Genomic DNA, 19,261 nt, shown 5'->3' on the forward strand with positions numbered 1-19,261 from the left:
GAAGCGACTCTGGAGCCAAGAGGGTATCTCTGAGGACGCTTAGTCCACCCCCTTGCCCCGGGGGCTGACTTCCTCAGATAAACCTCTGGTTTCTAGAAATTCCCTTCTTGCCATGACCCCTCTCCCACGGTTGCCTCACTTCCCACGGGCAGCCCCTCCCACCCTGCGGGCCAGGGGTACTCCCCAGAGGGAGGGCTCCATGGGTGGCCGGCCAAAAGAGCCCCAGTGCCTGGCCAGGGAGGCCACCACCCAGCCCTCGGGCCCTGCTCTGTGTTCCAGGGGAGTGCCTCTCCAGGCTTCTGCCCCAGCCTTGACCTGCTGCCCTCCCTGCCCAGAGATCACTGCCCCCGAATCTGACTGTCCTCTCTTCGCAGGCCACAGGCCCCCGGTGCCCCGAGTCTCCCACGCTTGGGTGCTGACCGCTGCCGCCTCCCAGGCCTTGCCCCCAGCCCCCAACCCCCCCCAGCTCGCCCTCGGGCACTGCTCCTCCCCTCCCCTGGCCAGCTTCCTTCTTCGTGGTCACTGTGCCTGCCTGCCCCCCTCAGGCCTCCCTGAGTCCCACAATCAAGGCCCACCGTCTCCACCACCAACACACTAACTCACCCAGAAAGCGGGTAGGGAGGCCAGGCCTAGCGGCCTGTGGGAGCCACGGAAGGTGGGCCTCCCTGAGGCTCGGGCGTGGTAAGGACGAACCTGGGATGGTGCTGCCCGCTGGCACTGGCTCCCCTTGAAGCTGGCACGCCCAAGAGGGGTCTCCCTCCTGGCCGGAGAGCATCGCCCCACCCGAGCCTTGGCCAGGCTGTAGCCAACAAACCTCACCTCCCGAGGGTCCTCCAGCATGTCTCGAGGACCAAGGCTTCTGTGAAGAGTCTACCAACTCTGCCATCAGAAGCAGCTAAACCCCGAGAGGACTCGGCTTGGTTTCCACTGATACATCAAGCCCCACACAATTCCAGGGTTGGCAGCAAGGCCGCCCTGTTGCAGACCCACAGCTCTCCTTCCAGGGCCGCTTTCCGGCCACCCCAGCTGCGGGAGAGGATGTGACCCTCCTCATCACGGGAGTCAGGGAAGCCTTCACTCAATAAAGATAAATAAGAACGTGTGTCTCATTTTTCCAATTGCTTTTTGGCTAAACAAGAACTGTACTTGGGTTTTCTGCCAGTATCTCTCCTGCGGGTGTCTTCTCTGAAACTCAGTGCACACTGCACGCGCACGGCCATTCCGGCCCGAGAGGGTATGTCCTGTCTTACAAGGACCGTACGTACTTAGTTGTTGAATTCAGCCTCACGACCCTCACCAGGCCCTCCTCGCCCAGCACTGACCAAGTCTCGCGGCCGCCCCCGCCAAGCCCCAAGGACAAGTGCCAGAGGTGGAACCCCTGGCCTCCGGGCACGGAGGGCCCGCTGCAGTCCAGCGCAGTGACTCCTTCTCCAGCTTGGTAATGGCTGCTTTTAAGTTTCCCACTGTACTTATGAAAAAAAACCAGCATCTGTGGTGTTTCGGGCTTGTTATATCCTCTTAAAAAAGGTATAAGCCTTTTGAGCTTTAAACAGTCACGCCATCAACATGTTAAAAAAATAAGTTTAATGCAGGTGGCTCATTTCATAAAGAATTTCACAGGCACTGAGGAAACCGAGCAGCGTGTCCGCACCACTGCGACCCCCAGCCCCACAGGCACACGCCCACCTGGGGGGGGCCTCAGAGTACCAGGAGTCAACTAACACAAAACAAAGCTTTCAGGAAACAGCATGATTTAGTGCAAAAGATTCTCTGCAGCGCTGAGAATTGGGGTCCACGCGGATCGGCTCCTCGCCTGCCATCCAGGTAACTCGGACAGACTCGCTCCCCACTCCCTCCAAGGAGCCCACCGCTGACCTTGAGTGGACAATCGCCTGACAGAAGCTGACTACGAATAAAAAAACACGGCTTGCAGCCAAGTTATTTTTTGCTTTCTTTACCTGATTTGGGTCTTTCTTCCAGCGGCACACAACTGCCCTGACAGCCGCTCTGGCCACTAGGCAGCCTGGCCAGACGGGCCGAAGGGGCCGCTGCCCGTGCCTGGGGCTGTGGGACAGCTTGGGGTGGAGCAGCATTAGCCTGCCTGTTGCCCTCCCCTCTGAGGCCCTAAGCCCTGCCTCTGGCTGTTGTCCCAGCTGAATCATTCAGGGTGCCCCTCGCTTGCCTACGAGGCCCAAGGCCACCCTGGCCTCATCTGATGGAGGCGGGGGAGGGGCAGGGCAAGACTCTAGCCCCTCGGTATGTTCTCTCTGCAATCGGAACCGCCCTGGCCCACATTCACTCTTGCTCTGTACTCCCAGCTGCTCCAACAGCTGCTGAGGCAGGAACAAGAGCCACCGAGTCACTCACTTGGCGGTCCCATCTGCTGTGCCCATGACTCCAAGAGGTGTTTCTTAACGTGCAGCACTCGGGCCACCTCTGATATCTGCTCCTGACACACACATCTTAATTCTGGACGTTCCCTCCAGGGAAGAGGCTGAACCCCCCACCCCGACCCCGACCAGCCCCCAAAGCCAGAAATACACTGAGTTGCCTGCCTCAGAAAGTCACACTTGAAGAGATGATGTCATCTGGCCGACATGCTCAGCAAACCTGCCTGGGAGGAAGACAGGCGTGCCCTGGAACCAGCACACCCCCTCCTGATCTAGCAACCTGCCAAGTGAACCCAGGTGACATGGAAGCCCAGTCTGGGACTCAGGACACCTCGCAGGGTAACATATGGAGGACAGTGTATGGGTTGAGCCAGGACTTGGTGGCCCAGGGCAGAGTGAAGAGCTTGGTGGCAGTGCGGGGCGTCAGCTGGTGGAGCCCGACGCTTCCCTAAGGCTGGCGCAGGGGCTGGGGGCGCACAGGAGGGGACAGGACAGCTGGGAGAGACCCTCCAGGTCTGCACCGGCGCACCATACCCTTCCCAGGGGTCTCACACAAACACTGGCGATGCCGGTGTCCTGGAGAGGGGACAGGGACCCGGGCTCTCCAAGTACAGACTGGACCGATGGGTCCCCTCTGGAACTGCTGGGAAAGTGCAGGCGGAACCACAAGCAGGTGGCCCGGGGGGTGTTGCACCGGAAGCACACAGAGAAGGGCTGAAGCAAAGACCAGCAGGAGCGAGGCCGCCAGCGTCCCCTTCACAGGAAGTCTCTGCTCTTTCCGGTCCCGAGCCTGAGACCCCAGCGCGCAGGGAGATCGTTCCTCTGGGACGGGGCAGAAGGGGCCCTGATCAATCCCGGCAAGAAGAGCACCCCTCGCAGGTGCAGCTACAGCCAGGTCGCCATCAGCCGCCCCGAGAGGAGCCCGCGGCACCCTCACATGTCCACGAAGACCATGAAGCACCAGCCCAGGCCCCCGACCAGCAGCATGGTCACGTGGATGCCGTAGACCAGCAGCTCGTTGAGGAGGCGGAAGTCCACGCGCCGGCGGCCCAGCAGCAGCAGCAGCGCCGACAGCTTGAGCTGGAAGCGCAGCAGGACGCGGACGCCCAGGTACTGCAGGCAGAAGAGGGCGGCCAGCGCGCCCCACAGCGCGGCCGTGAAGAGGCTGCAGCTGAAGTACAGCAGGAAGCGGATGAAGCCGTAGAGCCAGCGCGCCCGGACGTACACGTCGAAGTTGTTGTACTTGGTGCGGGCCGGGCGGGAGGCGCGCGCCGGGCCACAGGCGGCGTGCAAGCAGGTGGTGTGCGGGCCGTGGAAGGAGCGCACCCGCCGGGGGATGGGCATGACCGGCATCGGGTCCGGGCGGCGGCGGCGCTAGCTCGAGGCGGTGGCGGAGTCCCGGCGGCGGTCAGCATAGGCGTCGTGGGCGCCTGGGCCTGGGTGGCCGAGGCTGAGCACCGGGGGAGGCGGGGGTCTGCAGGGAGAGGGACACGAAGAGGAGCCGGGTCAGCCAGGACACAGCCAGGGCTGCCGGGAGACAGAGTCTGGGACTGGAGAGCCACTAAATTATCATTTTCAAAAGGCTGAGGGCACTCCGAAGGGACCCACAATCACGTGGGAACCAAAATTCCACCAGTGACACCAGGAAGAAGGGTCAAGACAGAGGGCGCAGACACCCGCCCCCCCCACCCCCCCACCCCCCCACCCCCCCACCCCAGTGCGGTCAATGCTAAAAGGAGAGAAAGGGCCTCCCCCTCCCCAAAGGCTAGGCGAGTCCCCTGCAGTGGACTCAGCGTCTGGCTTTTAACTGGGATGCCCAAGGCTGCCTGCACTTCTGTGGCTGCTTTATCCAGGAAGAATAAGCCCCTGGGTGGCAACCAGCACAGGGCAGGAAGAGGGAGAGGGTGCCCACTGAGCTGACTGGGTCACTCTCTTTAGCAACTTGACAGGCCAAGTGCTGGGGATCAGGCAGCTGGCGCAGGCTCTGGGCTCCCTCCGCGGCGCCTGAACCCCGGTGCTGTCCTTCACTAGGAGGGTAACCTTGGGCAGGTCACTTCACCCTCTGAGACCATTCCTGCTCTGCACCATGGGGATGCCAGCAGCACTGGGCTCCCAGGGGTGCTGTAGGAAGCAAGCATTACTGGGCAAAGGCTGCCCATGCCTGGCAGAGGAGGAGATGGCAGCCCAGGGCTGGCCAGTGGTGTCATCGCAGGTCATGGGACTGGACCACCAGAGAGGAGAAAATAGCAAGTGGCTCTCTGGCTTTGCCTAGCAACTGCCGTTTATAGCTGTGCCTGGGTCGTGGATAGAAAACACAGAACTGGAAGTACAGGATGCGTAAAATCAGAGCGGCAAAGTTGACGACAGGCCCTGGGGAGGCGCTGCCTAGGGCATCGGCCTCCCGTCACGTGGCGTGCAGCCTGCAGAGGGGCTGGTGCTAGCTAGCTCCCTCTCCGGCCGCCCACGTGCTGCTCTGGCCAGAGCGGGAGGAAAGGGGAGGCCGGGCGCGTCCACCCTCCCCTGCTCACAGGCCCAGCCCTGCCCGCAGGCTGCGGCCAGAACCAGGTCTGACAGCATCTGATGGCACTTAGACGTCGGTGCTCCTGCGGGGTCGCAGCCGGGTACGGGCTGCTAGCTATCCTCCCGTTGCCCATCTGCCCGCGGGCAACGGGTCTGCGCCACGGGCTTCCAGGTGGGGGGGCCGGGGCTACACCCACGCGTCTCCCCAACCCCCGCCCGCTCGGTGCTAGGCCCTCGACCCCCAGAGGCAGGGCCGACCCGTGGCACCCCTGGGAGCCGCCCCCGCCCCGCCCCGCCCGGGCACCCCCGCCTGCTCACCGGGTGCCCTCTCCGCGCCGGCGTCCCGAGCCGCGAGCCCCCCTGTCCCTCGGGGCTCCAGGAGCAGGGCGGCCGCATGGTGCCGACGGCGCGGCCCGGACCCTCAAGCGTCCCGGCCCGGGGCCGCCCCGAAGGGACAGGGGCTCCCGCGCCCGGCGGCCGGCGGCGTTTGGCCCAGCGTGGGAGCCGTAGCGCCGTCCCTCTGCGGCCACCGTAGGACTTTCCTCACACCGCCCCCACCCCCGCCCCGCTCCGCCCGCGCCGAAACGGACAGCGCCTCCCTTCCCCCTTTTCGGCGTCGACCCCGAGCGCCCGGAACTCGGCGCTTGCCCCCTGAGCGTAAGTGCGTGCGTGCGTGCGTACGCGCCCGACGCGCGGCCCGTGACGTACCCCCGGACAACACCGCCCCAGGTACCCGGTCTGCGCCTCGGCCCGTCCTGCGCAGGCGCAGATAGGGGATCTGCGCATCGGTGCCCCCTACCTGCCCCCGGCAGCTCCTCTGCGCATGCGCCTCTGTGCCCCAGGCTGTGGGCAGTGCGCAGGCGCGCGCCCTTGGGTCAGTGACGGTCTTGCGGTTTGTAACGAGCCCTCGGTCGTGGTGTTGCTGGTGTCGGTCCCGGCCCTGCGTGTTTGCCGTCCGGCGAGTCCGGAGCGGACTGGGGACATCACCCAAGGTCCCCAAATGTAGGGAGTAAGGACGGACTGGTTGACACCACCCACAGATGTCAAGGTCCCATGTAGGGACCCTGGGAGAGAGAGGATGTCGGTGTAGACGTGTTTATAAGTGTTTTGATCCGGTCGAGGTCAGGGTAGGGGAAACAACGCTCCTTGGATGTAGTTGGCAAGTTCCACCTACCTGAGTTCTGTCGGGTGTGGAGAATCCGTTTCCACACGTGGAAGAAGCTGGTTGCACCCCCAGTGCCTGGGGTCCTGGTCTTGGTCGTTGTTTTTGCCACCGGTTGCTCTCCTAGAGGCCAGGTCCTCAGGCATCCTTTACAGAAGACAGTTGGGTGTTGACCTGCTCTTGGCTGACCCTCCAGGGCTGGAGCCCCTACCTGCCAGCACCTTCACCAGGCGTGCACGTCCTGACCCCAGCCAGCCCTCACCCCGCCCTGTCCTAGGGGTGGAGCATGGTGCCTGGGGACATGCATGGTGGTTCTGTCCCTTCAGCTGCCGCTCTGCTGGTGAGGAGAGTCTGAGCTGGTCATGGTGGAAAGGGGAGGAAGGGGCCCAGATCAGGTCAGGGGGCAGCAGGAGAGGATGGGAGAAAAGAAGGGATTCTTAAACTGCGTCTTCTCTGTGGCTGGGCCTCTGCAGTTGATCCCTGCTTTGTACCCTAACCCAGGGTGCTAGTTTTCTTCCTCAGACCTGGGTCCAGCCCTGTCCCTTGGAGACGCCCTATCCAGGCCCCCTCCTCAACCCTGTGAGGAGGCCCCATTGCTCCTGTCCTTGTCCCTTCACACTAGCTTTTTCTGTCCCTCTGCCTGTCCTCCACCCCATGAGCTCCTATTCACCCTTTAAAACCCCAGTCACTATCCCCACCTCTGGGAGACCGCCTCCAACTGTGTGCCACCCCTTCCCTGGCCACCCCCTCCCCCTGGTGGGAATTAGTGGTTCTGACTAATCTCAACCATACCCTTTCTCCACCTCAGAAGCTCAAAGATCCGTTGACGGATCGGCCTCTCCCACTGGCTCAGTTTCCTTACCACAGGCCACACGATAAGATAGATGTCTCTCTACGTCATGATCTAGTCCACACACTCACACGATTAAACAACTCCAGAAGCTTCACAAACTGCACTTCTCCTGACCACACGCTCTGCTACGTTCTGTTGTTAATTCATTCAGTAGACGGGCTGGAAGCTGCCGTATCTGCAGCCTGACCACCGCCAGGTCAAGCCACGAGGATGAAGATGAGGCTGTGTCCTCAGGGCCAGCTCAGTGACAGGGCCGGGGGAGACCCCCGACGTGTGCTGTGGGTTTTCGCAGGCTGCCCCTGGCGGGGTAGGGGGATCCGGCCAGCGGGGGCTCCCTCATGTTGCTATCCTCTCAGGCACCCCGCTCCCCCGCCCCCACGTCAGGAGGACATCTGTGATGTGGGCGGTGGCCGGGCGCCACCTGCTGGAACAGTGCACGAGGTGTCACAGAGCCAGGCCTGAGACCGAGTGAAGGGTCCGAGAAGGGCCTGAGTCCATCGGGGCTTTGGGCTGTAAACCAGGGCCGAGTCCCAGCAGCTCCCAGTTGTCTGTGGAGCTATGGTGGAGCTGAGTAGCCTTGTGCCGCAGAGGCCCGTTGGCCTACCCTCCACTCTCTGCCTTTGCAAAAACCTAGTTCGCCTCTGCTTTAAACAAGCGTTTGTCACACGGCTCACAGAGAATGGTAAACGGGCAGACCGCCAGGTTGGGACGGTCTTAGCCACCCCCACCCTCCACTGTCCCTGTGCTCACTGGGGAGCAGGGATCCAGTCACTCCAGGGGCCATACATGGAATGACTCTTTGCCACCCAGGACAGTAGAGGCTGAGTGACCCCTGATATCAGGCTGCCCTGCAGGTTTGGGTGTGGGGAGGGACTGACCTCTCTGCAGTCATGTTCTAACTGTCCAGTCCTCAGGCAGGGCTGGTGTGACCTCCCACCCCGGGACGGTGGGTTTAATCCTCACGAGGGCCCCAACAGCGTAGCCTTCAGCGATTGCCGAGTCCTCGTGAGCAGTCCTACAGTCACCTCGCCATCAAGAGACGGACCACCATATGACCCAGGAGCGCCACTCCTGGACATATGGGCGGACAAAACTCTAATTCAGAAAGATACCTGCATGCCAATGTTCATGGCAGCACTACTCACAATAGCCAGGACATGAGTCAACTGAATGTCCATCGACAGAGGAATGGATACAGAACACGTGGTGTGTACATACTCGGTCACAAAAAAGAGTGACGTGCCATGTGCAGCAACATGGACGGACCTCGAGATGATCATCCCAAAGGTCAGACAGAGAAAGACAAATACCATAAGATGTGGAATCTAAAATACGACACAAACGAACCTGTCTGTGAAACAGAAGCAGACTCAGGAGCGCAGGGAACAGACTGGCGGTTGCCCGGGGGAGGGCGTTGGGAGAGGGCTGGAGGAGGGGGTTGGGGTCAGCAGATGGAAGCTCCTATAGAGAGTGGCTAGACAGTAAGGTCCTCCTGTACAAAACAGGGAACTGTAGTCAGTATCCGATGATAAATCATCATGGAAAAGAATATTTTAAAAAAGGATAGTTAGAAAAAAAAGAATGTGTGAAAATGATTTTGTGCTCAAGGGAGTAAAACTAAAAACCACCACCACCAAAAAAAAGAGTTGGAGTCGACGAATTCCCTCCCCTCGGCTCTGGGCTGCCTTAGTGACCAGATCCTGAGGCCAAGTGACACTGTGTGATTCCAGGCTGTGCAGCCTCGTCCTCAGCCTCGGGGACGCTCTTGGAAGCCCCAGTCATGGTGCCCTGAGACGCAGGCCCATGTGGGGCACCAGGCCAGCCCATCACAGGCGGCCCCGCCAAGCTCAGCCTTGGGGCATCCCTGCGCAGGCATCAGACCCGTGAGTGGGTGACTCTCTGGGGGATTTTGACCCCAGCCTTCTGGGTCACTCGTCCGCTTGAGACTGCCCGGCTGAGCCCCCAGGTGGCGCAGAGCAGGGAAGCCCTGTCTGGGCCCTGTGAGCGCAACGAAACGGGTACTGTTTTACCACACCAGGGTGGGGAGGTTGCTCACATCCCCCAGTGGTTTGAGCGAACGTGTCATTTCAAATCCTCATCACCGCCTTCAAGGGAAGTTGTCTTGCCTCCACTTTTACAGATGAGGAAAGAGACTTTTTTTGTTCAAGTCAGGCCTGACTCCCAAACCTGGGATGAACCCACCACTCATACCACCCGTGGCTAATACGTGGCACGCGTACTGGCCCGTCTCCTCCAGATTCCCTGCAGACATTACTGTTGATTGGCACTGGTCTCACTCCCTTGCTGGTCCTTAGTTATGGAATCCCAGCCTATCTGCGCGGCCTCTCTCATCCCTGATGTGACTCCTCCTTAACCCCCGTGACCCCGGAAAGGACACCCCTCTCCTCCAGGTGGACTCTGGCCAGTGTGTCACGAGGGCCGGCTGAGCCCCCAGAGGTCACCACAGACTTGTGTGTGCAGGCGTGTGCGCTCAGTCACGTGTGACTCTTTGCGACCCCATGGACTGTAGCCCACCAGGCTCCTCTGTCCATGGGATTCTCCAGGCAAGAATACAAGGGGTTGCCATTCCCTTCTCCAGGGGATCTTCACGACCTAGGGATTGAACCTGCATCTCCTGCATTGGCAGGCAGATTTTTTCACCACTGAGCCACCAGGGACACCACAGACCCAGTGGACGGCATTTACAGAGGGCAGCGCGGCGTCATCGTGAGCTGCTGCAGCCCCATCCTGCCTGCTTCGGCTCTGGTCCCCCAGTTTCTAACTGGGCAGAGTCCTCTGTGCCACTGGCTTGCGTCTCCGAGGCAGTTGGGGAGAGGTGCAGGGCCCCCCTCCCGCCTCGGCCTCCCCTCCTCCTGACTCCCCCACCAGCTGGCTGTCCTCCATTCTTCTAAGTCCAAGGCTGGCACGAGCTGGCCACTCGGTCTCAGCATGGTGGTGCCTGGCAGGGAGGCTTCCCATGCCCACCCCCCCATCCCACCCCCTGTAGCCCCAGTGTCTAGCCCACCACAGGCCCAGTGCTGCTTGCGTTGGTTGGTTGGTTGTTTTGTTGATGAAGTGCCTGCCCTGTACTGGGCATCCAAAACTGGGGATACAGGTGGGGGGGAGTGGCCTCAGCCTGGCATCGCCCAGTGACATCCATGGGCATCAGCTTGCCCGGCTCCATTCCGGCCCTCCTGGGTGCCTGGTGCAGGGGTAAGGGGCATTGGAGGGAAAGCAGATCGAGCTGGACACTGGCTACAGGCTTGGGGGTGGCGAGGGGGACGGGCTGAACCGGCGCCTGGATTATAGTTTATCGCTAACAGTCTTGTCCTGATTTCAGAAGTGTGTCCAGCGCCCCCGCCCACCTCCCCCAGGCTCCTCGGTGGGTGGGCTAATCTACGTAACCTCCCTAGGTGTCCAGCCTCCACCTGTGAGCTGGAGGTCTCATCCCCAGTGGCTGTGAGTGAGGACCTCAGGGTCCAGAGTCCACGTGGAGCTGCCAGGGTCTGAGCTCCCAGACTGAGACTCAGCCTTTCACCGTGGGAAGGAGGAGACCACACAGCCCGGCGTCTTGGTGGCCTTGGTTTCCTCCTGGGCAGCATGCCTGCCGTCTCATGGACGTGCCCTCCTAAGACCCAGACTCAGGCCGAGAAGCCGGCAGGGAAGGTGTGTGTTCAAGGTCATCGCTCACAGTGGTTTGGCCCCTTCCTGCACCCATGGCCCCGTCCCCGGCTCAGGTTGTATTTCCTCCTGTGCTAATTTCACAAAAGACACAGCTCACACTCCTGTTGATTGAACAGTTTTGTGCTGACAGGAGGGAAGATTGGTGGCAGAGTTATCATCCCCCAGAGCGTGGGCGATTTGTCTGGCTCGGAGGAGCCCCGGCGGGGTGGATATGTTTTATGGCGGGCCTGGAAGACAAACACAGGCATTTATATGTCACTTGTTGCAATATAAATGCTAACTTGTACTTCGTTCAAAACTTTTAATGAATTGTATACATTCCAGAAGATTTATAGGGTGAACGCAACAGCTCAAAATGTTACTTTTAACATATTTGCCGGTTGGGCAACAGCACCAGAAAAATCTGGAGGATATTGCATTCAGAAATAAATCATAAATAGATGCATCTTAAAAGAGGTTTATTTTGGTCGTTAATGGTTGATGGGCCCCCCAGTGCAGGATTTAAAGGTAAATTATGCAAAATCAAAAATAAACCTTATAATACTTCATCAAACATGCATAAAACTGTCAGGCCCAAATAAATTCTCTCAATTAACTTGCTTCAGATTGTGATTGCATTTGCTAATTTAATCAGCTCCAGAATAATCTGGAAGCCCAGAAATGATGGATGGCTGTGCGGGCACGCCCCGGGGAGCAGGGCAGAGCCAGCCTGGACAGGACTGGGAGGTCAAGGCCCGCCTCTCCCCTGGGCGGCCTTTCCCATTCCCATCTTGGCGGCCGAGCCCGTCAGCCAGGCCCTCTGCTCACGTCCCCGTTAGCTGCTGCCCTGGAGCTGCGGTGGTGGCCTTCGCGCGTGTCACCTGGATGGCCAGGCCTGGAAGTCACCACCAGGAACCACACCCACTCTGGTCTGGCCTGGCTCCAGAAGCCCTGGCGCTCACGTCATCGGTGTGGATGCCGGCTCCTTCTTGGTCTTTTCTAGAACAAAGGGAAGTGGGATGGACTGGGGATGGTTCTCTCAGGGTCTGCCCATTCCTCCCTTTGATTCTTGATTAAATGAAGGTTTTTTAATTAAACTGTGTTTTACCCGTTTCATGGGGGAGGGTGGTGGCAGGCCGTCAGGTGGGGGTGGACCCGTGCCCTGGGCCAAGGCCTGAAGGGGGAGGAGGTGTCCTCTGCCCGAGGCCTGACCCAAGGCAGGCACGGAGCTGAGCTCGCCAAGCGCGCTGTGCGGTGCGGACCCGGGCAGTCTCGTCTCCCCATCACTCTGCTTCCCGTCTGACGGAGCTGTGTGCCCATTTCTCTTGGTACCTGCCGGAGACTGTCTCATTCAACGAGACCATCCAGACTGGAGAAGTCACCAAGGAGACCTCCACAAAGCTTTATGCTTTAAGGGAGGACCGTGTCTTTGTGGAGGGTCTTTGTTTCTTTCTTGTAAAATCTGGTGAGTCTGTTTCAACCAGAACCACACCTGCTTCTTGTGTAATTCTAGCAGATGAGAAAGGAAAGCCCAGAAACACAGAGAGAGGGAGGCTGGTGTGCACCTGTGGGGCTGAACAGGGTGCGTGGCCACTCAGGGCTCCAGTCTGAACAGTCTGAACAGGGGTGCGTGGGCCACTCAGGCCTTCAGTCTGAACAGTCTGAACAGGGGTGCGTGGGCCACTCAGGGCTCCAGTCTGAGCTCCTGACTGATGCCCCGACCTCGGGACCCCACCTCGGGACCCCCACCCCACCCCAGAGCCCCACGTTTTGGCAGAGGGCCTCTCTTAACCATCAGCACACTCTCTGTCTTCCCTGCTTCCCCGGCTGCCCTGTTTGGTCCCTTGGGGACCAGCCTTGCTCTGCCCTGGGACACAGGAGGACACACTGTGTTCCTTGGCGCCTGCTTTCCACTGGCAAAGGGCTCTAGTATTTTATTTTTCAGAAGTGGGACTCTGTTGGGCACCTGGGTTTGCGTCCTGCTACCAGTCCATCCTAAAGGAAATCAAGTGAATTTGAATTGGCAGGACTGAGGCTGAAGCTGAAGCTCCAATACTTTGGCCACCTGATGCGAAGAGCTGACTCCTTAAAAGAAGACCCCGATGCTGGAAAAGATTGAAGGCAGGAGGAGAAGGGAACGACAGAGGATGAGATGGCTGGATGGCATCACCAACTCTGGGAGATGATGAAGGACAAGGAAGCTTGGCATGCTGCTGTCCATGGGGGCTGCAAAGAGTCAGACACGACTGAGTGACTGCACAACCCTCCCACTTGGCCTTTCATAAGGAACATTTTCCACGACAGCGGCCACTCTTCATAGATCTGGGGCCCCGTGTATCCCAGCACACGACGTCCTGTCACTTACCTCATCATTCCTCTCTGACCGGACACAGGAACTGACCCCAGTGTTTTGGTATCGTGCACAGTTCTGTGATGGACACCCTGGCACATAAAGCTGGGTGCACATCCATTTCTCTTCCCTTGGGATGGAGTGAGGATGCTGGCCAACTTCTTAGGGCCCCTGACAATTGTTGTGGCTGGACCCCTGCTGTCTCTGTAGCCACAGAAGAGTGAGGGGCGAGGCTCTGGGCTGGTGGCGGGGCTCCCCACCTGAGGCTCTGCCTTTGCCAGCCCTCACCTGCTCTTGCCGATACAGGCGCAGGCTCCTGGGAATGGGGTCATGTTTGCTGTTATTTAGTCAGTAGTGTCCGACTCTGCGATTCGCTGGACTGAAGCCCACCAGGCTCCTCTGTCCGTGGGATTTCCCAGGCGAGAATACTGGAGGGAGGTGCCATTACCTTCTCCAGGGGGTCTTTCCCACCCACGGATGGAACCTGAGTCTCCTGCATTTCAGCCAGATTCTTTACTGCAAACCCCCGAGTGTCCATGCCTCGGAGGAAAGCTGCAAGCTGCTTGTCCTGGGGGCTTCAGCGGAGTGGGCTTCTGTAGAAGCACAAAGGGTGGTGGTCTGAGACACGGCAGAGGGGGACACTTATTTGGAACACAGTGTCTGAGCTCAGGATGGTCTCAGCAAATTCACTGAGGGCCACTGAGGTCAAAGAACAGCATGCTTCCTGGATGGTCCGCCCATAGGGCACCGAACTCACTCAGCAAAAGACGGGGGCCCTGGAGAACACTGTGCTCAGTGGAATGAGTCAGCATGGCAGACAAGGACTGTGTGGTCCCACTCGTGGGAGGGCAAGGTGGTGAAGAATCGGCCTGCCAATGCAGGAGACAGGACACTGGGGCTTGATCCCTGAGTTGGAAAGATCTCCTGGAGGAGGGCATGGCAACCCACTCCAATATTCTTGCCTGGAGAGTCCCATGGACCAAGGAGCCTGGTGGGCTACAGTCCATGGGGTCACAAAGAGTCTGACATGACTGAACTGACGTAGCACACAGGCACGCACACAAGGGGTCAAACCCTACAGAGACCGGAAGTAGATGGTGGGGCCAGGGCTGGGGAAGGGAGGGGGCGTGAGACTTTAACAGGGACAGAGTGTCAGTTTGAGAAAGTTCTGGAAATGGATGGTGGTGATGGTGGTACAACAATGAAAATGGACTTAGTGCCATTGAACCGTGCATTTAAAAAAATGGTTAAGATCATAAGGTTTGTGTTATGTATTTTTGATAATTTAACTTATCCCATATGGATCTAGGTTTTTTTCAGTTAATAACTATGTTATACGATGGATGTCCTTGTCCTGGTTTCCTTGGGGATTTTTTGGGCACATGGGATCTTAGTTGCCCAACGAGGGACTGAACCCGCTCCCCCTGCGGTGGAAGCTCAGAGTCCGAACCACCTGACTGACAGGAAATTCTCCTGGGTTGTGTATATTTTATCACAATAAAAAGGAAAAGAAAAAGAGAGGGCATTAAAAACATATATTCCTAGGTGCTTTTGAGTTTGCATAAGAGGCACTGGAAGAGTGCTGTCCCTGTGTGGATGGTGGGCTTCGGGCCTGATGTCCCAGCCCTCACACAAGACCCCAGACCTCAGCCCTCACACAGGCCGAGTGGGTGGCCTTGTGCACATGTCCACTAAGGTGTGCATGCATCCCTGCCGGATTAATGCCTTTGAAACTGACCTGTCCCTCCCCATCACACCAGATATCCTTCCAGATGTTTCCAGCGAACTCCTGCCACTGCCTCCACTGGGACTCTGAGCTTCTTTCTGCGCCTCTAGAAGCTCTCCAGCCTGTTTAAGGGTCCTAGACCTTCCAGCCCTGCTGGGGTTTGAGAGTTTAGCGCAAGGAAATAAACTAAAATGAACCTGGGGAGGGACAGAAGCTTCCATCAATACGTGCCTCTGGAGGCAGGCCTGTGTGGGGGATCCCGGCCCCATCCAGCTTCCTGCCTGGCAGAGACAGCAGCCCCAGCCTGGGTGGCGCTCCCCTGGCCAGGTTCCTAGTGGGGTCCCCGCTCTGTGGAGATGCAAGGCTCCTGGACTCTGAGATTCCAGCATGGAGGCGCTGCGAGCAGTAAAAGGGTCCTAGGGACTGGCCTGTTGACCCTCCGGGAAGAACAACAAAAGCTGTGTGCCCCCCTCCCCACCCCCATCCCCCGCCACCCAGAAACTGCTCCTGGGTCCCAGGGTCAGTGTCCCCCATGAAGGGATGCTCCTGAGCCCATTCACCAAGCACTGGCGGGTCCAGAGCGCCCTCGGGGCCTTCCTGTCCTGGCTGCATCTCTGAGGTCTCAGCACCCAAGGAGCACCCTCCTCCGTCGGGGGTGGGGGCAGGCCACGCAAGCATCAGCTCTTATCAGTGCCCGGCTGACACTGAGGCGGACCAGGGCACCTCCCTCCATCACCTCCACCCCCCGTCCAAGGGCCCTGAGAGCCGTGCTGCCTGAGAATGCTCAGGGTCTCAGGCCCAGGACGCAGGCGGCTGGATCGAGCGTGTCCTGAAGGCGGCCACAAACTGGCTCCTGTGCACTCACCTTGTGTGTCGATGCTGCGTGGCATGCTCAGCGGGGCTCCCCTCTCCCATGGTCTGGGTCTGAAGGGACAGCCTCCCGCAGCCCTCCCTGCCCGCTCCCAGGAGTTAAGGGCAAGGGCCCTTTCCCTTACGGGCTGATGGTCCCGGCGCTGGTTCCCTTCATTTAATAGAGACAATCATAGCATCAACTCTCATTACAGGGCAGCGACCCACTGTCACCGACCTAAGAGTGTGTGAACCGAGGTCCACCATCGTTTTATAACCGGCAGAGAAAGAAAACATACTGCCAAACACTCACCCTCCTGCCGGTAAGAACAAGGACAGGTGAGCGTCTCAAAGGAGCAGGTGCGCACCTCCGCGCCTGCGCAGTGAGGCAGCTCAGCCCCGAGGGCGTGGGTGATGGAGCCGCCGCACAGGAGGCCTGGCCTGCCCCGGGGGTGGGGGGACAGAGGCGACCGCAGCTCTGCTGCCCGGGCTCAGCCTGGCTGGTGCGCGCGGCGGCCGGCAGGGAGCGCCCCCGGGCCGGGATGCGCGCTCGGGCGGCGGCAGAGGTCTCCCCGAGGCAGCGCGGGCGCCGGGCGACCGGAGCACGCCGGGCACCCTTGCCCACCACCGCTGACCGCGCAGGGCGCCGGGGCCCCGCTGCGTACCCCGCGCACCCGGAGGCACGCTGGAGCATCCCGGCGCCGGGCGTCGCCTGCGCTCCCCGTCGCCGGTCTCTTTCCCGGGCCCTGGGGCGTCAGCAAGAGGAGGGGTGTGCTGCTGCGAGTCGGGTGCAGCCGCACCAGGAGCCCAGGCTTTTTTTTGAGGGGGCGGTGAACAGAGCGCTGATCCCAGGAAGAACTCGTATCCCCCTGTACATGGGGACCCCGGGACCAGGGCAAGTGGGGGCACTCGGAGGAGGGGGGCGGAGGCAGCGCCAAGAGGAGGGCTATGCGTCCTGACCCGCCCACTCCAGGGTCCCCACCCGCCCTGCGGACCGGCCGAGAGACCTCCCTGGACCTCCCTCGGTGGGGGAGGTGGAGAGGCGTGTCTCCCTCCCGCCGAGAACCGCGCTCCTCCGGCGGCGCTAGGGGGCGGCCTCTCCCTTTCCACCGGCTCCTGGGACACCTGGTTCTCCGGATCCGCTGGGATGGGGGTGGGCGGGCTCGCTCCGCAGCCCAACCTTCAGCGCTGAGAGCCTCCCACCCCCAGCGGCCTTCCTCCTGAAACAGGATGAGCCGTCATCAGGTGGGGCGTGGGGGGTTGGGACAGGGACACCCCTGATGGGGGATGCCTCTCAACAGAGGCCTGGGCTTTTGTGTAGAGAGAAGAGACAGACAGACAGACACGCACACGCAGAGAAAGGACGGGGGAAGAAGCCTGACTGCACAGGTCCAGGACGGGTAAGGCGGGGCTGGGGTCCTGGCTCCAGGAGGTTGATAAACTAGTCCCCTCTTGCCAGGGTGGAGGCGCCCCCACCTCGAAGGGATGGGCATTATGAGCCCCCCTATTAAAGGAGGCGAATGGGGCTGCTCCCACGCTGGTCTGGACCCTGGAGGCGGGGAACCCTGTAAGGCTGCTGAGAATGTTGGGGGGTGGGGGCCATCAGCCTTGCAGGAGTGAACCACAGATTTCCCCGCCCAGGTATCTGGTGGGTGGTGTCCCAGCTCTGGTTAAGTGACTCCCGCTCCCCTCTCCCAGAGAGTTTGGGGCATAGCCTGGGTCTGCCCCCACCCCAGGCAGCCCCACCTCTGCCCACCGTGTCTGGAAAGCTCCTCGGGTTTGAGACACACGTCTCTTGGGCAGAGGAGTCTTCCAGGTACAAGGGAGACCTGCAGACCTGCGCGCCTGACAAGGATAGCTCATTAGGTCTGGGGCGACCTCCGGCTGAGCTAAGAAAGGCTTCTCATAAATAGTTCTGCAGAAGCACTTCAGTTAAAAATGACAGTGAGCCCTGATGAGGTCACTTTAGGTGTGTATATGTGGACCATCATTTTAGAGCAGTTACAGGCTCACGGCAAACATTGAAAGGGAGGTACAGAGATGGCCCGCATGCCCCCCAACCACGTGTGCACCCTCCCCTGTTATCTCCCACCGGAGCCGTCCATTGATCACAGTTGACGAGCCCGTGTTGACAGTCAGCATCACCCAAAGTCCGCAGTGTCGTAGGGTCCACTCTCAGAGTCGTGCGTTCTAAGGGCTTGGACCAGTATGATGTCCTGCATCCACCACTGGAGCATCACACGGAACAGTTTCGCTGCCGTAAAGTTCCCTGTGCTCCTCCTGCTCAGCCCTCCCCTTACCCGGGCTGATCCCCGGCTTTCTCCTTTCCTTCTGGAGTCTCTCTAGGGAGTCTGGCCAGGCCAGGTCCAGGATTCGCACACTTGGGATGACGAGAAGTGGCTTCAGGAATGAAGGAACGCGTGCCCTCAGGACGGGCCAGCCAGGCAGAGACTGACCACTGACCTCGGCACGCAGGTCCCGGAGGCAGCACCAGCCTCCACGCAGAGGACCCACTCCCGGGAAGCAAGGCGTAGTCACGTCCTTCAGCTGGCCAGCTGGGCAGCGCAGTGGCCCCTCCGTGGGGCTGAATCGTGGCCATCCTGAGCTGTTTGGTTGTAAATAGCCAAATGGAAGAACCAGGACAGGGAGAACTGTAGGCCACTGGGAGGCAAGGTGCCCGGCTGGCTCTCAGTCAAGGTGGGAGAGCCTACAGCAGGGGTCACGCAGTGCCAAGTAGGCTGCTCCGAGGTGGGCAGTCCACTTGTGTGTCCAGTGGCGCCCCCTGGCGCACCTGCCTGGCTGGCCTCGCTTGCTGCTGTACCCATTTTCTTTTGTCGCGTGCATGAATGATTCCATGGATGAACAAATGCTTTCTCCCTTGCGTCGACTGCTGCCCTGGGGGCAGGACCGGAGGCCGCACCAGCTGGCTGTCAGAGCCATGGGGAGACAGCGTGGCTCACCTGTGCCCCCCGCCCCGCCCCAGGGCCACTTATCTGCAGACAGGGTCCCCCAGGGAGCCAGAGCTCCACAAAGGCCCCCTACATTTGACCAGCCACGGAATCCTCAGCCCCTCCTGCCAGCTCATGGTAACAGCTGGGGAACCATCCCCCCGGGATGGGGGCATGCTGCCCAGCCCTGGCTGGACGCAGGCACAGGGGCGAGGCACTCCATTAACATTGCTGCAGGGTCCCGCGACTGTTGATATCAGCACTTCAGGGTTATTTATGAATTCATCTATTTGCCGGGACAAGCTTTTCTGCATTCGGTTGCCATGGTTGCCTTAAAGCCGGTATCTTATTAATTCTGCATGTTATGAAATAAATTTAGATCAGACAATCGCAGTGAAGGTTCTTTTTTTTTTTATTGTGCTGTTTAGTTCTTGACGCCCAGGGTAGGACGTTTCCAGCTCAGAGAGTCAGCATCAATCAGGTTCTGGGTGCCTGGGCGGGGTGAGGGGAGGTGCTCCTGAGCCCAGGGCCTGAGGACGGGGCAGGGAGGGGGGCAGGGAGCTGCACAGGGGAAGGGAGAGGCCGGAGGGACCCAAGTGGCCTGGCCACTCCTGCAGGGGTCCCACAGCTGGATGCACAAAGCCATCAGGGTGGGAGGTTGGGTTCCCTCTAGATGTTTCAGCTGGGACTGTGAGCTGGAATCAGACCGCTGGTGCTAAGGGTGCAGAGTGAGGGGCCTGCTCCGGGCCCCTGGGGCCGCCCAGGATGGCGAGTGGGCATTCACCAGAAACAGCATGCGC

At 60.0% G+C, this 19,261-nt stretch overlaps 1 protein-coding gene and 1 long non-coding RNA gene across 3 annotated transcripts; one reads left to right on the top strand and one right to left on the bottom strand.

The window, feature by feature from the left end:
- Nucleotides 1-1,563: 1,563 nt before the first annotated feature.
- Nucleotides 1,564-5,938, bottom strand: TMEM250 (transmembrane protein 250). 2 transcript variants are annotated; one of them, XM_055541531.1, is made up of 2 exons: nt 5,619-5,938; nt 1,564-3,864 (listed from the first exon to the last, which is right to left on the bottom strand). In XM_055541531.1, the coding sequence occupies exon 2, from the start codon at nt 3,741-3,743 to the stop codon at nt 3,324-3,326; it is 420 nt and encodes a 139-aa protein (XP_055397506.1). In that variant the 5' UTR covers nt 3,744-3,864; nt 5,619-5,938; the 3' UTR covers nt 1,564-3,323. The 2 variants fall into 2 exon arrangements, with proteins under 2 accessions (XP_055397506.1, XP_055397505.1); XM_055541530.1 differs by lacking the exon at nt 5,619-5,938 and adding an exon at nt 5,229-5,368.
- LOC129623707 (uncharacterized) lies at nt 5,465-18,856 on the top strand. The gene is made up of 4 exons (XR_008700631.1): nt 5,465-5,567; nt 15,729-15,836; nt 16,835-16,913; nt 17,851-18,856. It is a non-coding gene; the product is annotated as an uncharacterized LOC129623707 (long non-coding RNA).
- The last annotated feature ends 405 nt before the right edge of the window (nt 18,857-19,261 follow it).

The sequence above is a fragment of the Bubalus kerabau genome, chromosome 11, assembly GCF_029407905.1.
Source record: "Bubalus kerabau isolate K-KA32 ecotype Philippines breed swamp buffalo chromosome 11, PCC_UOA_SB_1v2, whole genome shotgun sequence".
NCBI classification, from domain to species: Eukaryota; Metazoa; Chordata; class Mammalia; order Artiodactyla; family Bovidae; genus Bubalus; species Bubalus kerabau.

Bases quoted from the DNA above. Each gene is read 5' to 3' on its own strand.
- TMEM250 (XM_055541531.1), bottom strand. From the start codon at position 3,743: ATGCCGGTCATGCCCATCCCCCGGCGGGTGCGCTCCTTCCACGGCCCG.